The sequence below is a fragment of the Corylus avellana genome, chromosome 1 (genome assembly GCF_965113065.1).
Source record: "Corylus avellana chromosome 1, dhCorAvel1.hap1.2, whole genome shotgun sequence".
Taxonomy (NCBI): domain Eukaryota; kingdom Viridiplantae; phylum Streptophyta; class Magnoliopsida; order Fagales; family Betulaceae; genus Corylus; species Corylus avellana.
In genome coordinates this window covers 8966331-8979839 of record NC_142490.1, presented here as the reverse complement: position 1 = coordinate 8979839, position 13509 = coordinate 8966331, and the positions used below count along the sequence as shown (strand labels likewise).

General features: G+C 34.6%; 3 protein-coding genes across 3 annotated transcripts; all 3 read right to left on the bottom strand.

The window, feature by feature from the left end:
* Positions 1 to 658: 658 nt before the first annotated feature.
* On the bottom strand, positions 659 to 4480 carry LOC132172718 (putative glycosyltransferase At5g20260). The gene is made up of 4 exons (XM_059584275.2): positions 4248 to 4480; positions 3983 to 4137; positions 2579 to 2933; positions 659 to 1373 (listed from the first exon to the last, which is right to left on the bottom strand). The coding sequence occupies exons 1-4, from the start codon at positions 4473 to 4475 to the stop codon at positions 693 to 695; spliced, it is 1419 nt and encodes a 472-aa protein (XP_059440258.2). The 5' UTR covers positions 4476 to 4480; the 3' UTR covers positions 659 to 692.
* A 2289-nt stretch (positions 4481 to 6769) lies between these two features.
* Positions 6770 to 9219, bottom strand: LOC148587925 (uncharacterized). The gene is made up of 2 exons (XM_088513314.1): positions 8586 to 9219; positions 6770 to 7065 (listed from the first exon to the last, which is right to left on the bottom strand). Exons 1-2 carry the CDS (start codon positions 9217 to 9219, stop codon positions 6770 to 6772), a joined length of 930 nt encoding a protein of 309 aa, XP_088369440.1.
* Positions 9220 to 10117: 898 nt separating this feature from the next.
* LOC132172717 (putative glycosyltransferase At5g20260) lies at positions 10118 to 13509 on the bottom strand. Its single transcript, XM_059584274.2, has 4 exons — positions 13194 to 13509; positions 12946 to 13097; positions 11308 to 11656; positions 10118 to 10936 (listed from the first exon to the last, which is right to left on the bottom strand). Exons 1-4 carry the CDS (start codon positions 13476 to 13478, stop codon positions 10256 to 10258), a joined length of 1467 nt encoding a protein of 488 aa, XP_059440257.2. The 5' UTR covers positions 13479 to 13509; the 3' UTR covers positions 10118 to 10255.

Below are 13509 nucleotides of genomic sequence, written 5' to 3'. Positions count from 1 at the left end.
TATGGCTAAATAGTGAAATGGTACCTTCGTCCATTTTTTGTTAATAAAACTAACAGATTTCCACCCCTTTTTACAATTATGAGATTTTCCAAAATGTATTTAACCCTTAAATCAAGAGAAGTGATATTTAGTAAACTCTCATACTACTACCATACAACTATAGTGATGTGGCAATATAATCTCTTATTGATCCAATAATTGATTTTCACTGCCATATCATCATAGTTGTATGGCAGTAATATGAGAGTCTACTAAAATATCATTTCTCTAAATCAAATAAAAACCTTAAGAACTAAATTTAATTTTTCCCATATAAATTAGCTTAACCTCCTTTGAGTAGGAGATTTTCTAGAACTTTTTAGCTTGTTTAATTTTTTTTTTTTTAGCAATAAAATTTATCATAGTGAATACAAAACTACAATATTCTTGAATATTTTAAGGCAAATACCTATTTAGTCTTCAAAAGTTTATGATTAGAAGTTTCAACTTGTTCCTTAAAACATTTAGAACTCGCAATCGAATCCCCTAATCATTTCAAATTGTTGCAATTAAAACATGACTGAGTTAAATGATGCTTCGAAAATCAAAAACATTTATAAATTGACGTGGTAGTTTATAATTAATAAAACGATTAAGTAAAAAATTTAACTTACCGTATAAAATGATTATAATATGTACATAATGCAGATTGATCAATAAACATTTTGTGTTAGCTTAATGTTAAGCCTTCTAAGCCATAGAGAGTGAAGCACCATGTGAATTACATCAAATGGCTTGGCTGGTCGATTCAACTCAAAATGCCTTGCTACTTGCTTCACCCTCTTTTGCAATATCAAATATCTCCTCCGTGAAATCCCCTCCAAGATCATCTTAATCTCTGGTATTCTTTTTGGAGGAATAAATACTGCAAATTTGCTCCAATCAAGAACATCACTGAAGGGTAATGTGTAGAAGTCAGAAATGATCACAGGAACACATTCTTGATACATTGCCTCAACCACCCTAGGGCTTGCCACTTCTGACCCACTTGGACACAAGCAAAATTTGGATTGTCCCATCAATTCATGGTAGTTTTTCTCCTTGGGAAGATTCTCATACACTTGGACTTGCTCATCTTTGTCCTTCCAATGCTTGAATAGCATCTTCCTTATGTTTCCGTGGGCGGCACCGGCAAAAAAGGCAAGGATTGTGCGATTTGTAGGCGGTAGGCCGAGCCTGGGTGGGCCAAGGCTGGGGTTATGGCTACCTTTCAAGTTAAATTCCGGCAATGAGACGTCTCTTATGGGCTTGAATCCTTCGGATGTGTTGGCATTGCATAGGACTCTTATGAAATTCTGGTACAACTTAGGTTCATATTTTACGATCAATGGTGCCTGAAAAAACAAGCACAGAATATTAGTGAATAAAATTTACTAACAAATTAATGAGGCAAGTCCAAGCCACCTGCAATACCAGACAGCTAGGCTAGTTTGTTTTGGACGTAAAATGTTTTTCGGATTTTTTCTTCTTCTTCTTCTATTTTGGTCAACTTGAAAAAAGTTTCAGTAGACTAAAGAAATAACTTAATTTCATAATGCATAAAATGGTTTACACTTCTTATTTGTGTAATCATTTCTTACACACTCTCTTTTTCCAGTCTTATTCGGCTCTCTTTCTTTCTCATCTCTCTTGAGATTACATGAAAATATAAAAAATATTTGTTGATCAAGTCAAACGCTAAAAAATATTTTTAACTGAAATCATTTTTCTAAAAAAATAATTTCAGCTAAAAACATTTTCTAAAATAAAACATTTTATGCCATAACAAATGGGGAATAAATGAAGATCCACAAGTCAACCAATCAACAAAAATATAAAGAATGAAGGAAGCACCTATTAACTTATAGAAGAGTCAAGTAGAAAATGTAGGCTAAATTCGTTCTATCTACTTATATACTGTCATGAAAACACCTAAAAAAAAGGTCTTTTAGGATTAAATATGATAAAAATTAAAGAAATTTTGATGGTTAAACAGACATTTTAATGGATCCCACAATTTAAAAGATGGGTAAAGGCTACTTAAACCCTTAAAACTATCATCCTAATGATAATCTATCCTCCAAAATATCAATTGCAACAATTAATACCTCAAAGTACCAAAACAATGACAATATACCTCCCAGATTGGCTGAGGGTGGCACGCACGGCCACCCTAGCCCATGGGGGTGGATCGCCAGCCACCCCAAATGGGTTGGATGTGGCCTACACGGCCACCTCTGCCCGCGAGCCACTCCAGCAATTTTTTTTTTTTTGTTTTTTTTAAAAAATAATAATAAAATTGATTTTTTAGGATTTAGATGGAATAATTTGACGTGACAATGTTTTTTTCCTTAAATTTAAGTTTATTTTAAAATATTAAGGTGTCACTTGATGAGTGGTGGGCACAAAAAAGTGAGTTTACACTACCTCTTTATAGAAGTCAAGATCTGACTTAGATACTTTAATAAGAGCATGTGAGTCAAATTCATAGAAGTCATTCTCCCAATAAGTATTATCATTATGAAAAAGTAATGATAATAATAATAATAAATAGGCATACCCAGTCATGGCAAGAGAGCATAAAATGGTCGGCTCCAGCGCTCCTATTCCAGTAGGGATATTTATCGGCTACGACGCTGATATAATCGATGAAGATGCGACCCAAGCGCTTACTAAACACGTGGGGCTCGAGCCGGTAAAAGCAGTCAACGATCTTGCTGACGCTTAGGGGTATAAAAAAAGCATGCGCCGCATCAGGATGAGTGGCCATGAAGGGGCTCTCCCCACTCTCCATCTCGTCCATGAACTGCCCTCCGATGGAGTAGATGTAACTCATGGGCCCAATGTGGGCCATTGGAAGCTCTCCTTCCTTGTACACCCACACCTTGAATCTCTTCACCATCTCAACGTAACTCCTGATTAATCCAAAACAACATAATTTAATTTTACTCTAATTAAATCCATGGAAATGAAGCATTTTTCTTTTAAATTCTAATTTTGCACGTTAAGATGATTGAATATATTCAAGCAATAGGCAGATGGACGCAATCCATATACACATGAAGCATACAGGAGATCCCTACTCCGTAGGGAAAGAAGTGCATAAATCTAGAAATTTAGAAAAAGTAGGAGTTGGAATAAACCAAGCGACTTTCCATGAAAACAACATTTGTAACAATTATTGACCGAACTATTAATAATTTGAGTAGTAAATGTGAGAAAATTAAAATGTGGTCTATTTAACAAAACAAATTTTGGGCTGTCCGCCAACTTGTCGGGCTCCATATAAACTATATGCTTCTTGAATTATTAACCATTTGAATTGCTAAGAATTCAAACCGGTCTCTTTTTGAGGAAATAAGATCATCTCCAATTCATTAATATTCAGTTAGTATTTTTATCCCCTCAAAAAGTGAAAAGACAAAAATACCCTTTAAATATAACTAACTACATATCCTACTGTAGTTCATTTGAAGTTGAGAGAATCTTGTTCTCTCTTTAAGGATAGACAAATATTTAGAAGTTTCGCTGTTGTATACAATAGATTAGTAGTTAGTACTAATACTATATTATAAAAGAGTTAATGCTAAGTTTTTTTTATTATTATTATTATTAGTGGATTATTATATATGATTGGGATACAGTGCAAATCAGTCTTTTGAATTGATGCTGACATTTATTAGTATCTTTTTAGTTTTTGGTTCAAGAAACCCAGCAAGGCAAAGAAATGCTTATTAATTTGTGCAAGCAAGCAAGAATTTGAAGTAATATGGATAAACAAATATCTAGAATATGTTAAACCACCTCCACCTCCACCTCCACCTCCACCTCCACCGCCATCAAAATTCAAAAACAAATAACAAACAAAAAAGAAAGGGCATGCATGCTTGGACTATTTCAAATATGTTAATCTGAAACACAAAAAAGAAAAAAGAACATATCCATGAACAAACAAACACTTAACTGGTGAAAAGCGTAGGCATTTCTGTAAACGCATCCTCTGGGAACGTAAATCTCCTTCTCATCAGATGTAGAGTTTTGTGCGCGAATCGCTTCACGAATCGCCGATCGTGCTCTTGCCAAATCTTCCTCAATCCTCTCCGTCCCGCTGCTCTTCTTCTGCTCATCACCCCCCCCCAAAAAAAAAACCGAAATAAATAATCCATAATCATATATATTTATATAAATAAGGCGTTGGAATCAAAGAAAGTGTAAAAAAATGGGGTCACCTTGAGATGGGTGGAAATCTTGTTAGTTGTGAAAGTTAAGGGCGGCGGAGGTACATTCTGGGCCGGAGCAGGCGCCCGGGAGAGTAGCTGTGGAGATGTGGAGGAAGAGCGATGGAGGGAGAGAAGGTTTTGGGTTAAGGGAGAGATGTAGGCGAGGAGGACGACGAGGAAGAGGAGGAGAGAAGTCGGAATTATCAGAAGCGGCGAGTGGAGAGTGAAGGTTGCCATGCCTTCTTCTCTTCCACTCATTATCAAATATTCGTTGCTCTTTCTTTCTTCTTTATTTCTCGTTAGCCTCCTTTTTTTTGTTTTTTGTTTTTTTTTTAAAAAAAGCAAATTTGATTTTTTGTTTTTAAATTATAGTGTTGATAGGCTTTAGATTAGTTGGTGTTAAAAAAAAAAAAAAATTTCAAGATTTGGTTAGGAATGTCACATCTCCATTGTGAGATATTTGTGGAGATAAAAATATAATATATAATTTTTTTTTTAGTTAATTGAAACTATCATTTTTAAACATATGTATTGTAATTCTTTCAATGATTTAGATTTAATTTTACTTTATTTTTCTTTCATATGAAAAATTTAGAATAAGATTTTAATTATTAAAAAAAATTACATCACATATGTTGTAATTTTTTTTATGGCACCTAAGTCAAATCATATTCCTCTTTTTTAATGGTTCAAATTTAATCCTTGAAGTGCTCACACTTTATCTTAGGAGTGACACTAATTTTTATTTTTATTTTATAATTATTGCGAATGCAATGACTAATTTTATTGTATGTATAATAGTTGAACGAGTTTAGTGAGGAACATTACTCTTTATATAATAAAATTAAAAGTTAAATATCTTTAAGCCCCTATGGTTTAATGACTTTATTTTTTGCCTACTCAGTTTCAATTTGTATAAAAATTGGTGCATGAGTAATGGCAAAAAACGGAGATGATGCATTTCTCTAAAATCCGTCCAAAATTTGAAGGAAAGCCACGTTAGCACCATTAAAAAATTGATACGTGCCCATATATTAATTAAAAATATAAAATAAAAATTTTAAAATTAAAAATATTATAAAATTGGAAATTAAAAAAAAAAAAAAAAAAAAGGAAAGGTTAGGCCCTTGGGGGAGGTTCAGCCATCCCCAAGGGCAAATTGAAAAAAAAATAAAAAAATAAAAAAATAAAAAAAAAATAAAAAAAATTAGGGTTGGCCCTTGGAGGTGGTCGAACCACCACCAAGGGGGTGGTTTGGCCACCCCCGGACCGACCTCCTAAGGGCCAAAGGGGTGGCTCAAGCCTCAAGCCACCCCTTTCTTTCCCCAGTTTTTTTTTTTTTTTTTAATTTTTTTTTTTGTATTTTTAATTAATATATAGACACAAGTCAATTTTTTAATGGTATTAACGTGACCTTTCGTCAAATTTTAGACGGAATTTAAACGGAGGTATCATCTCTCTTTTTTGCCATTACCTAAGTACCATTGGTGATACAAATTGAAACTATGTGAGAAAAAAATAAAGTTGTTAAACAAAAGTACCCTAAAATTAATTTATAATTCAAGTGTACAACCTTATCCTATGCCACGTTTTTAAATGCCATGACTGCTGAGAAAGAGGGAACAAATAACAAAAAAAAGAAGAAGAGAGAACTAACAGAAAGGGTACATGTGATGTAATAAATGGTTGAAAAGACAAAAAATAATAAAAGGAAAGGAAATAAGGGGATTTTATTGAGTCCGTCTATGCGGCTATCAAATTGAGGCGTCCAACGCGTAGTTGCCTTTAAAAAATATAATAATAATAATAATAAAATAAAACGGAAATGAAAATTCTGTTGTTTTTTTTTTTTTTTCTTTTTCTTTCTGGTAGCTAAATTTCTATGAGTTAATATTTAGGTTTTAATGCCTCAAAACTTTTTTTTTGATTCAAAACTAAAACTTAGAGGTGAAAGGTTAACCCTTTAGGAGTAGTATCACCTTAAAGGAATTTGATCATCTTAAACTTGGTGCTAATACCTCAAATTTAGTCATTCATAATCCCCTTATAACCTCTTTTCTCTTCAATTAAAAAAAAAAAAAAATGGTCTCAATTTCTACTCGATTATATTTGCAAAATATCAAGAAGGAAGGCAGGCCTACCGGAAGTAAACTAGCAAAGTAGAAAGGTTTGACGAGATAATTCAAGTAGATGGCAGCCAATATTCAAATTTGTGTCATATTATATATCATTTTTTTTTTTAAGCATATATATCACATTTTTATAAGATAAACACATAGAGAGTTTAACAGTATTATTTATCATTTCTAAATATCCTTAAATTACATGAAAGTGGAACATAGGCAATATTCTACTTCTTTTTTATTTTTTATTTTTATAAAGCGATTTCTATAGATAGCAAAACTACATCTATAAAGATAATATCCGAAATATAATAGGAGACTTTCTCAATAAAACCTTGTTCCACGACTAGAGATACTGCTTCTTTTGCAAGACAATGGGCTGCACTATTAAGGTGTCGTCTCACATGATTAACCTTCCATTTTTATATACAATTTAATACCCCTCAGCATCCTCAATAAGATGTCCATAGCAGATCCAATTCCTACCATCTTTCCTAAGTGTCTGCACCACTTGAGAGTATCGCCTTCCAAGACCACCTTGTAAAACCCTAGCTCACGACATAGATAGGTTGCTCTCAATGCTGCAAGTGCCTCAACAATATTTGGCTTGGTGATATGGTCTCTTGGCGACAACAGAGTAGCCAAAACCTCTCCCATCTCATCTCTAACTATCACACTGATGTCTATCTTCATTCTATGTTTGTCTACAGCAGCATCCCAATTTACTTAACAAAGTCATTATTGGGGGCTTCCCATTTGAGATCGTTTGTATTCCCCCTAGTGGCAACTCCCTCTTTTTGAGCATTTGCTACTCGATAAGCCTCCAGCGAATATGCAGCACATTCGACCACTGTGATAGAAGAGCTGATCTTTTTTCCATGAACAAAGGCGTTACGTCGAAACCATAATTGTTGTGCAACCACCGCCATAAATTCCATGTCCTCTTTACTCATACATCGAAGAAGCTCCTCCCATTCATACAAACATTATATATATATTGAACTATGGAAGCCAAAAACATTACTTTTATTTATTTATTTATTTTATATTTGGAGTTTTTTTAAAAGATAAATGCTATATTTTACAGTTTCACTTAAAGTTTAGATTTTTATTTTGTTAATAAAGGTTGATGGATAGTTTCACTTCAATGGAATGAAATTATTGGGGGTTTTAAACCCTTTTAAGCTCCATTTGTTTTGATCTAAAATGTTTTTTGGTGTTTAGTATGTACGAAAATTAGAATTTTTTTTTTATATACATTTTTTATTTAATCATATTAAACTTTAAATTACAAAAATGTTCCGGCTATGTCTGTAATGCCCCTAGGGTATTACAATGTCCTAACTGAGTCCCAGCAGTGTCCTAACCGGGTGGCGAGGTCTCAGCAGGGTCCCCGCGGGATCTCGGTTGGGTCTCGGCACAATCCCGGTCGGACCCTGGTCAAGTCCTGGCGTAGTCCATGTCGGGTCGTACCCAAATTCCGATCGAGTCTCGGTCAAGTCCTAGCGGGCTCCTGGCAAGGTCCTAGCAGGGTCTTGGTTAAGTCTCGATCAAAAAATTGACAATATCCTCTAAGGCCAGTAAAAAGATAAAAATTATCCCAAATTTTTGTTAATGAGACAAAAGTACTCTTATAAATTTGAATTTTTTTTTTTTTTTTTTTAATTTGTTCTTTAAAAAAAATTAGTTTTAATTTTTTAATTTTTAGTTTAATTTTAATTTTTAATTTATTAAGAGTATTTTTGTCATTATAGGAGATATTGTCAATTAGATAATGAATTGACATTTTCGGCTGCCTCAAGTGTTAGACATCTGATCTTTTGTTTTTTTTTTTTTTTAATCGAAGAATAGAGATATTTAGAGAAATTCAAATTTGAGATATTAGTACTAAATTTAGGATGATAAAATCCCTTTTAAGTGATACCATCCCAAAAGCGTTAACCTTCCACCCCTAGGTTTTAATTTTAAATCCAAAAATAAATTTTGAGTAATTAGAAACTAAATATTAACTCATAAAAATTTAATAAAAAAAATAATAACAAAATTTAGCATGACTAGGAAGAGAGAGATTTTTCTACAATTTTTTTTACTTTGCCAGACATTTATTTGACTCTTAGTAGCCTGATAGCAGAACTTTTTTTTTTTTTGAGCAAAGATAGTTACTTCTCATTAGAAAATCACAAAACTAGAGCAGATTGCTCTAGTAATAAAGGGTCATGAATACAAGTAGGAGGCATATCATGCCAAGTTTCAGAAATACAATTCATTAGAGCATACTTAGCTAGATTGTGAGCCACTTTATTGCCTTCACGTTTCACAAAAGTAAGCTGCCAGTGACCGAACACCTGCAACTCCATTTTTATGTCGTCAATCATGTGCCCCATCCAACTCCTATCAGCTTCCGTGGAATTTACCAAATCAATAACCCCTTTGGCATCACCTTCCAAATGGACGTTGGGGCAACCCAACTCGCGGCACAACTGGATGGCAAGTAACAAAGCCAAAGCTTCAGCACCTGCTGGGGCAAGGTTCCCCATTCGTGCTGCACACCGCGCCGCCATCAAATTTCCTTGGGAATCACGCACCACCACTCCCAAGCCCATCCTACCAGAATCCCGCTCCACCGCAGCATCCCAATTCCCCTTGCACCAGTCAGGCGCCGGAGCTTTCCAGACTTGAGCAAATGGAACCTCACACGGAGATGGGCACTGTTCCCCCCTTGTTTGAGCCAAAGAAAATTCTCGAACAGCTTTTGCGGTATTCTGCAGAATGATATTTGGATGTGAGAAAAACCCGCCATGAACGACATCATTCCTCCGTAACCAAATTCGCCGCGCCAAGCCCACAAACTGCACCATCTCCTCTGCAGAACTCTTATATAATAGTTTATGCGATATGCAAACTTTAATATTAAAAAAAAAAATAAAAAAAAATAAGTGACAACATGAATAAATTCTCAAACTCTCCGGAAATTAGTCGCTATTATCCTTTTTTGGTAAATGCAGAAAAGGATAACGTGTTTCAATTGCCTACATTCACGTGTTGCTCATTAAAATAAGATAATTTAATAATAATAATTAGTTGCCGACACAAAAGAAACTGCCAAGTGCCAAGGTCACCGTCCTTCGTTTGGCACAGCTATATAAGGACCACAAATTTCTTTTTTGGAATGTTTAGCAACAACAGAAAATAAATTGATTAAGACTTTAACACGTTAAATAGTAATTTCCTCTTCACTTTATCGATTTAAATATTATTTTATTTTTTGGGATGTCCTAAATATATATATGCTCATTTTCTAAAAGTGATATTTTATTTTGTATATCTTGATATATCATTTTTTTAAAAAAATTTTGAACAAAAATACACAAAAAAAATCTTTTTTGAAAATCCTATTATTTCTAATATGAAGTAAACGATATTTAAGAAAGATAATCATATTTATTATTTGTATAATTTTAAATTAAGACATAAATTTTGACAAGAAATATCATTTACTATTTTTATTATGTGTTGTGTTTACACAGACATCACATGCTCTAAGAACACATGTAAATTTAATAAATTGAGTTATTACATATTTAATGATGAATTTGAAAAAGAGATGAATAGGAGATTGAAGAGTAGCATGTCTCAACTTATTGGATGAGAAACGCTTCTCATTTTCATAAGGCAGTAAAAATCAGTTTTTGGATCAACAAAGGCTTATAAAAAAAACAAAAAATAATCAATGACTTATTTTCATTACCTCGCCATGTCATTTGTACGATAGTCGTATGATCACCTACTAAATAACATTTCTCTTAGCTTAGTGATGTTAGAGAAAAACAAAATCATTCATCTAGTTATGTTTTGTCTTCTTTACCTATGAAAATCTATACACAATATTTGTTGTCAGTGAATATTATGTGTTAGCTTAATGTTAAGCCTTCTAAGCCATACAGAGTGAAGCACCATGTGAATTACATCAAATGGCTTGGCTGGTCGATTCAGCTCAAAATGCCTTGCTACTTGTTTCACCCTCTTTTGCAACATCAAATATCTCCTCTGTGAAATCCCCTCCAAGATCATCTTAATTTCTGGTATTCTTTTTGGAGGAATAAATACTGCAAACTTGCTCCAATCAAGAACTTCACTGAAGGGTAATGTGTAGAAGTCAGAAATGATCACCGGAACACATTCTTGATACATTGCCTCAACCACCCTGGGGCTTGCCACTTCCGACCCACTTGGGCACAAGCAAAATTTGGTTTGTCCCATCAATTTGTGGTAGTTTTTCTTCTTGGGAAGCTTCTCATATACTTGGACTTGCTGGTCTTTGTTCTTCCAATGCTCGAACAACATGCTCCTTATGTCTCCGTGGGCGGCACCTGCAAAGAAGGCGAGGATTGTGCGCTTACTAGGCGGCAGGCCGAGGCGGGGCGGGCCGAGCGTGTGCTCAGGATAACCTTTCAGGTTATATTCCGGCAGTGAGATGTCTCTTGTAGGAATGAATCCTTCGGATGTGTTAGCATTGCATAGCACCCTGATGAAGTTCTTGAAGTACTTACGGTCCTTCTTTATGATCTCCGGTGCCTGAAAAACGAAATAGACAATACGTTCATGTTAGGGATAAGATTAAGGTGAGATAGGTAATGTTCCACATAACTTAAGTACAATCTTAATCATGTGTATTGGGTACCCTCATTTTGTAAGTCGATTTTTCAGAGGTTTTAAGTCACGGAATGATGACCTATGAGATAGAGTTGTTGACCATAGACATCCACTACAAAACGTTTGTACACATGTTACTTTAGTGTAATTCGAGAAACACAAAACCTCATAAAATAGCACTAATAATTGCTAATTATCAAATGGCAAAAAATAGAACTGTTGATTGATTAGAAAGATAATTTTGAGATTAGCAAGTAATTAAGATGATGTAATTGGCAGAAATTAAAGGATACCCAATCATGGCAAGAGAGCATAAAATGGTCTGCTCCACTGCTTCTATTCCAGTAAGGGTATTTTGTTGCGACGACATTGACATAATCTGTGAAGATTGGGAGTAAAGGGAAGTGCCAGGGGTCAAGCCTGTAGAAGAAGTTAACGATCTTGGTAATACTTATAGGGAGGAAAAATGCATGCGCCTCATCAGGATGGCGAGCCATGAAGATGCTATTCCCCCTCTCCATCTCGTCGATGAATTGGCCCTCGATGGAGTAGATGTAACTCATGGGCCCACCGTGGACCAATGGCTTCTCTCCTTCCCTGTAGGCCCACACCTTGAATCTCTTCACCATCTCTATGTGGCTCCTGCATGGTCAACGCCCATCAATTCTCATTTTAGTATTTCAAACCAACGTGATCGTGCAATGGACGCAGATTAAATGATTAATAAATGCCATTTTATAGAAACGAAAGGAAATGCATAATGCTATTTTCAAGACCACGCCTCATAAAGCGGTGATCACTAGTTCGAATCTCTCTTTTCCCTCTTTTGTGGACATGTCAAAAAAAGAAAAGAAAAATAATACTGTTATTTTTGAAAAATGTTTTGTTACATTTTGGCGTTTATTTTTCATAGATTGAGACCCCTTACAATTCATTTTAAATTTGAGATTTTCAAATTCATAAATCTCAACCGTTCATCTCATCTAAACGCTTAAAATAAGTCATGTTTCAGCATTTAATGAGAAAATATAGCTTATTAAATTCTTTGAGGGTAGCTTCCTCATTAAATTTCCTTAATAAATGCTGAAATATGACTAGATGAGATGAATAGCTGAGATTTATGAATTTAAGAATTTCAAATTTAAAGAAAATTATAAAGGATCTCAATCCAACTCGTATACATGAAATTGACTCTAAAATATGCAAAGAAGCATTTATCCTATACATGATGTCAATATTAATACGTCTTTTAAAAAAATTTAAATAATATGACATTATGTACACAGTTATATATACAAACTTTAAATGCTAATCACCAATTACCAAAAACACAAACTCGAATCCTTTGCAATTCATTTGAACTGCCTTAAAAAAGATCAGTAAAAGTATTTTTTTTTAAAAAAAAAAGAAGTAAAATGACAATTTTGTCCTTTAATTTTAAGGAATCAACTCAACTCTCGTTGATTTGAACCCGAAATGATGGGTTTAAAAAAACATGTGCTACATTTTAGAGAGAATTTATTAGTGAATATTTGTTTAGATATTACATCAATAATGTAGTGATAAGCATTTGCTGTCATTATAAATCTGCAACAGCTTTATAGCCATTTATTACAATCTGTCTGCAAAATGCTTCCATATATATATAGTAAGGAAAGGAAATTATGGTGTACAGCAAGATTATGAGTACTGTCAAATTTCATATTAAAGATAACATTGGATTCAAAGCTTCAACCGCCTCAAAAAAGCAGAGAAAACAAACACACAGCCGCCCACAAACTAAACAAACAAACAAAAATGATCGGACAAGATGATCGCTAGCTAGCAGGAATTTGGAATTTTTTAAAAATGGTTTCTAGTATTTTTCATAATCAAATATAATTAATTAAAAAAAAAAAAAGCAATATTTATTTAAGCTCTGAAAACTCAGCTGATGAAAGGCAAACGCATTTCTGTAAACGCAGCCTGTGGGGATGTACGTTTCCTCCCTGTCAGAAGTGAAGTTCTGCGTGCGAATCGCGTTGCGGATTGCCGCTCGGGCTCTTGCCAGACCCTCTTCAATCCTCTCCGTTTTGCTCTTCTTCTGCTCACACAATATTATTAATGCATGAACGCTTAATTTCAAACAAACAGAGAATTATAATTTACTTTTTGAGTAAAACTCGTGAATGATGCGCACCTGGAAATGACTGAGAGAATCGCTTCTGGGTTTTGTGGCGGAAGTGGTTGAGGGTGGCGGTGCATCTGGAGGAGGAGATGTCTCTGCCTTCGCCGGAGAGGGTGCGGGTGTAAGTTGCAACGGGGTTTGGAGATGGGTTTGTGGTGGAGAAGGTGGCGGTGGCGGTGGGGTGGAAGGAGAGAGACGGAGAGGGAGATGGTTTTGGTTTAGGGGAGAGATGTAGAGGAGAAGGAAAAGGGCAAGGATTAGTAAAAATGGCGACAGGTAACTCGAGCTTATTGCCATGGCTGCTGACCTTTGGCTTTGGGTTGGCTAA